This window comes from Gastrolobium bilobum, unplaced genomic scaffold, assembly GCF_033153095.1.
Source record: "Gastrolobium bilobum isolate Gb01-03AN ecotype WA unplaced genomic scaffold, APGP_CSIRO_Gbil_v1 utg76243, whole genome shotgun sequence".
NCBI classification, from domain to species: Eukaryota; Viridiplantae; Streptophyta; class Magnoliopsida; order Fabales; family Fabaceae; genus Gastrolobium; species Gastrolobium bilobum.
Genome location: NW_026899470.1, coordinates 56992 through 61707, shown reverse-complemented (window position 1 = coordinate 61707; position 4716 = coordinate 56992). Strand labels below are relative to the sequence as shown.

General features: G+C 31.5%; 1 protein-coding gene across 1 annotated transcript; it reads right to left on the bottom strand.

Moving 5' to 3' along the window:
* Positions 1–210: 210 nt before the first annotated feature.
* Positions 211–4493, bottom strand: LOC133290580 (uncharacterized). The gene is made up of 5 exons (XM_061488681.1): positions 4150–4493; positions 3441–3598; positions 3318–3385; positions 3083–3211; positions 211–324 (listed from the first exon to the last, which is right to left on the bottom strand). The coding sequence occupies exons 1-5, from the start codon at positions 4491–4493 to the stop codon at positions 211–213; spliced, it is 813 nt and encodes a 270-aa protein (XP_061344665.1).
* Positions 4494–4716: the final 223 nt, after the last annotated feature.

The following is a 4716-nucleotide window of genomic DNA, read 5'->3' as shown; positions in this document are numbered from 1 at the left end:
ACACCACTAATTAACTACTCATAATGTCATAACGTCAACCATTATATCCGTAATAAACATAACAATTTAACTTCATAACTCACATAAGAAAAACCAAAAGACAATTAACTCTTCAATATTGTAACTGACACAAGAAACTAAAAAGACTTCAACAAAGATATCCTTTGGATAAATATTGACAAGTCCAAAATAAAACCAGCTTTCAACAATTTAACGGAAATAGGTTAGGTATTGTTTCTTCCTTGAACCTCCTTTTCCATATAAATCATTCCACTGTTTCAGTTCCTTCATTATTGAGCCTTCTACATCAAAACTTGTAGCCACCTGCATTTTTACACATACATCTATCAATTTCTAAATAGAAATAAGTATGCATCTGGCACAAGACACGATTTTCAATCTTCCATATGGGTGACATTGTTAAAAATTAAGCTTAAAATCCTTGATTGAATGTAATTTGAAATTTTGCATGCAAAACAAAAAAAGGACCACTGAACCTGTTTGTCATGTCCTAGAAGTGATAACAATTATTAGGTTAACTTTATTTCAGTATCTTACCAGGATATGTGTTGCCATTTTGAAACTTTAGGTACCAAATAAATTTAAATTGAAATGAGCACCAACTAACTACTCTCTCCTTCACTCACTACAATTCTCTAGAAAATTCCATAGATTAATCTTCCAGAAGTGGTGCATAATAATGAAGAAAATGAAGAAACAAAGAGAAGTATTTAGGGAACTTATAAAGTCAAAGAAAGATGAAGAAACAAATAGAAAAATCTTGAGAGCTCGTCAAGCCAAAGGAAGATGAAGAAGAACATAGACTTTTTTGAGATAAAAAATCTTACAGATTTTAAAAGACATTTTAGAATTGGAGAGACTTTATAGACTTTTTTAGAAGACTTTTTTTACAATCAAGATTTCATAGGATTGTATTTTAAAGGATTTTAATAGAATTCATAAGATTTGAAAGGAAAATATGGATTTATAAGATTTTAAAAAACTATATGAATTTTTAGCAAATATTTAAAATTACAAGAGTCAATAAAAACAAATAACAAAGAAATGCAATGATATTAATAAAAAAAAAAGTAAACTTAACAACGGGTAGAAAATTATCTCAAAAATTACTAAGCAACAACTCTCCACATATCAATAAAATCTAATATAATTTTCTCAATGAGTTTGAGTTTGAGTTTGATTTGCGAAAATAATAACCATATATCAACGGTTAACTTCCAAGTTAAATATTAATTAATGAGTTTGATTTGTGAAAATAACAACCATTGATTGACGGAAATCAACGGTTAAAATATGGTTGTAAACAAAAATAGGTTTTAAGTATAATATACCCCATAAAAAAATAACAAAGAAATGCAATGAAATTAATAAAAAAAAAAGTAAAACCTAATATAATTTTCTCAATCAGTAAAGCATAATACAATTTTTAACAAACATTCAAAATTACTAAACAACAGCTTTTCACATATCTAATGGGTTGAAAATTATCTTCTTCATTTGGTATCAAAGTTATGCATATATGATTATAAGACCCAATTTTTTTTAAATATAAAAATAATTCTAAATTTGCATATAGAACCTAAAGTTCATGATAAAATTTTGTTTGAAATTTTTTGCAATTGATCTTGAAAACCTTGGGATTTTTGTTTTATGTGATGAGAGTTTTCTAACCATATATCATATGCATATTTTCATTGAATATTCTAAGAAAATTTTGAATCTGAAATTTTGGGTTTAATTACATGAAAGTTTAGAAAATTTCTCAAATTTTTTTCATTCGATACATTCAAACCTTAAATTGTTTTGGGGCTTTTGAGAAACAAGTTTTTAGTTATCTATTGACACAAAAATTGTTTGAAATTGTTTCCTATAGTGAAGAAATTTCGTTCATGAATGTGTTGTTACGAAATATAGGGTTCATATTATGAAAGTTTCAATATTTCTTTAAATTGATATTGCTTCATTGATGTAAAACGAAAATTGGTTTCAGGGTTTTAGTTTCCCATAGCTTGAAAAATCACTTTTTAAACTTCCAAAAAATTTCAAAAATTTGGGTTGTTTTGTGATGAAAATCGCTCAAAAATATACTCTTTTTTTTTTAGTTTTGACGAAGCTCCCATGGCAGAACCCAATTTCGAGCAGTCAACCTGTCAAAGGAAGAAGAAGACACTGCAACAGAAGAATCTCAAGAAATCCTAGGGGTTGGGGTGAGATTGTGAGAAAGACATCCTATTTATATTTTTCACTAAAAAGTCTCACGAAATCCACACCAATAGAAAATCCATTAAAATCGTCGCATTTTTGAATACCACGAGATTGTGATTCCGTTGTTTAAAATCTTGATTGAATACCAACGGATTTGTTCGGATTTTAAAATAATCATTTAAAATCCTAATCGAATACCACGTGACTTTTTTTCAATCCATTAAAATCCTAATCGAATACCAACAGATTTTTTTATCCAAAAACAATCCATTAAAATCCTTTGAAATCTCAATCCAATACACCCCCCTTAGTTAGGAAGAAATAAGTGAGAAGAAGCAGCGACTGAGGAAGAAGAAAGAGAGGAAAAGAGAATAGTGTAGAGTGAAAGTGAGCCTGGGAGAGTAAATAGTGAGAGTGAATGGGTGTAAGACAAAGTAGTCTTTATAAAGTTAAGTGTGTGAAAGTAGTTGTAATTTGAGTTTCTCTTAATAAAATTTGTATATTTCATTGTTCAACAATTTATTTCTACAAAGGAACAAGGTAACAAATAAACCAAGGTGCAGTAGTCATTGATGAATGGAAAACAGGTTCAATTGAAATTTATAGAATAACCCCAAAGGTGAATGTTGGATTGCTGATATTTGAAATAACTGCAACTTTTGCTTACTAAAATACCTTAACTCAATGTCATTTACCCAAATGTCAGATAACTGTCTTTAAATTCCGTTGAATCACATCTTAGAATTCCTCAACATTAAGGAAATTATTTTTAAAATAAACCATATAGTGCAAGGTAAAGACACCCAAATCAAGTACTCTATAGCCATTGATGTGAATGATTTTCAGTCCTACATACCTGACTCGTTGCCTGTGTCATGTCTTCCATGTTTATAGGCCTCAAGATAATTACATGGTCTTCGTTACCTTCTGTAGCATTGGAAGCATCTTCTGAGCTTTGAACTTCTGCCTCCATTTTCTTTTTTTCCTGAAATAAGATGCAATGGTTAACCCTTTTGTACAGAAGATAACAATTACGCATTAGTTGGAGCTCATTTTAACATTCAAATTATTAGAAGTGATTTGGTAACTACCATTTCCTTCAACCTCTCCTGCTGTATTAGCTCCCAACTGGTCGATAAGCAGCAGTCGAGCACAAATTCTGTTTATAAAAAATAATGTCAATAGACCATCACGACAAAATAGAAGTAATGAACCAGAGTAACCAGGAAAATGAACCTTAAGATCACTTCCACTATATCCTTGTGTCATGGTTGAAAGCTCTTTGAAGTCTATATTTTCATGTTTTTCCTTAGCCAGGAGAGTTTTCAATATCATTTCCCTGTTTTCAGTAGATGGAAGACCAACCATGATCCTGCTCAATATTGCAATGAACAGAGATGTCATTCATAAATCTCAAACAAAACAGCTTTTGATGTATCCAAAAACCAAGCAGTGCAATGATATAGCTAAGAGATGCTTTAGCCAGTGCTCAAAATTAAGGAGTGCTATTCTTGCATAGTTGAAAACTGCATAAGATTTTATTGAATCCAAGGAAGACATCAAGTATACACAATCTAGAGAAAAATTTCAACATATTTTCAAAAGTGGACTTTTCAAAAAGGAAATTAAAGTTTAAATTTTTGGCCAATTTTTTAAAAAACTTGAAATCTCTATTATAAATTTATGGTTTTCTTATGAGCACCACCATAATGAAGATGAGGCTAATCATTGTTCCAATTAAAAAAAATAAAAAATATTGCAACTGAACATCCCCTTTGCAATTATGCAAGGATAAGACTGCGTACACGGATTATCCTCACCCCACCCTCGCTAGTCAAGGTTTTAAAGGGAGTGGTTTTCTATTGAAATTGAACAGAAGCAACAAATGATCATGCCAACCATAAGACAAAAGTGTGGTCCTACCTATGCTCAAACCGCCTTATAATTGCTTCATCAAGATCAAATGGCCTGTTGGTTGCAGCAAGAACCAAAATTTGCTCACCAGGTTTTGTCAATAACCCATCCCAGTGGATCATGAATTCATTTTTAATACTTCTCATTGTCTCATTCTGTCCAGCTCTAGTCCGTTGCCCAAGTATGCTATCAACCTCATCAATAAAAATAATAGTTGGGGCAACCTTTGCTGCCACTGTAAACAAAGCTCGGACATTCTTTTCAGCTCCTCCATACCATTTTGAAATGATGGAGGACACTGAGATGCTTATGAAACTTGCTCCGGATTCATTTGCAATTGCCTTTGCAAGCATTGTTTTTCCTGTACCAGGCGGTCCGAAAAGCAATAAACCTTTACAAGGCTTCAAAAGACCATATCCGGATATGCAATATCCGGATATTCAGAATCCCATATCCGGATATCTGATATCCGGATACTCAAAACCCATATCTGGATATCACATATCCAGATATTCCTCGGGCACATATCCGGATATTTCACGACAGAATGCAGAAAATGCATTTCGTGAAGATATC

Coding starts and splice junctions, on each gene's coding strand:
- LOC133290580 (XM_061488681.1), bottom strand. CDS start 4,493: ATGCTTGCAAAGGCAATTGCAAATGAATCCGGAGCAAGTTTCATAAGC. Junction 3,212..3,317: donor AGGAGAGGTTGAAGGAAATG/GTAGTTACCAAA, acceptor ATCTTATTTCAG/GAAAAAAAGAAAATGGAGGC. Junction 325..3,082: donor TGACACAGGCAACGAGTCAG/GTATGTAGGACT, acceptor GTAAAAATGCAG/GTGGCTACAAGTTTTGATGT.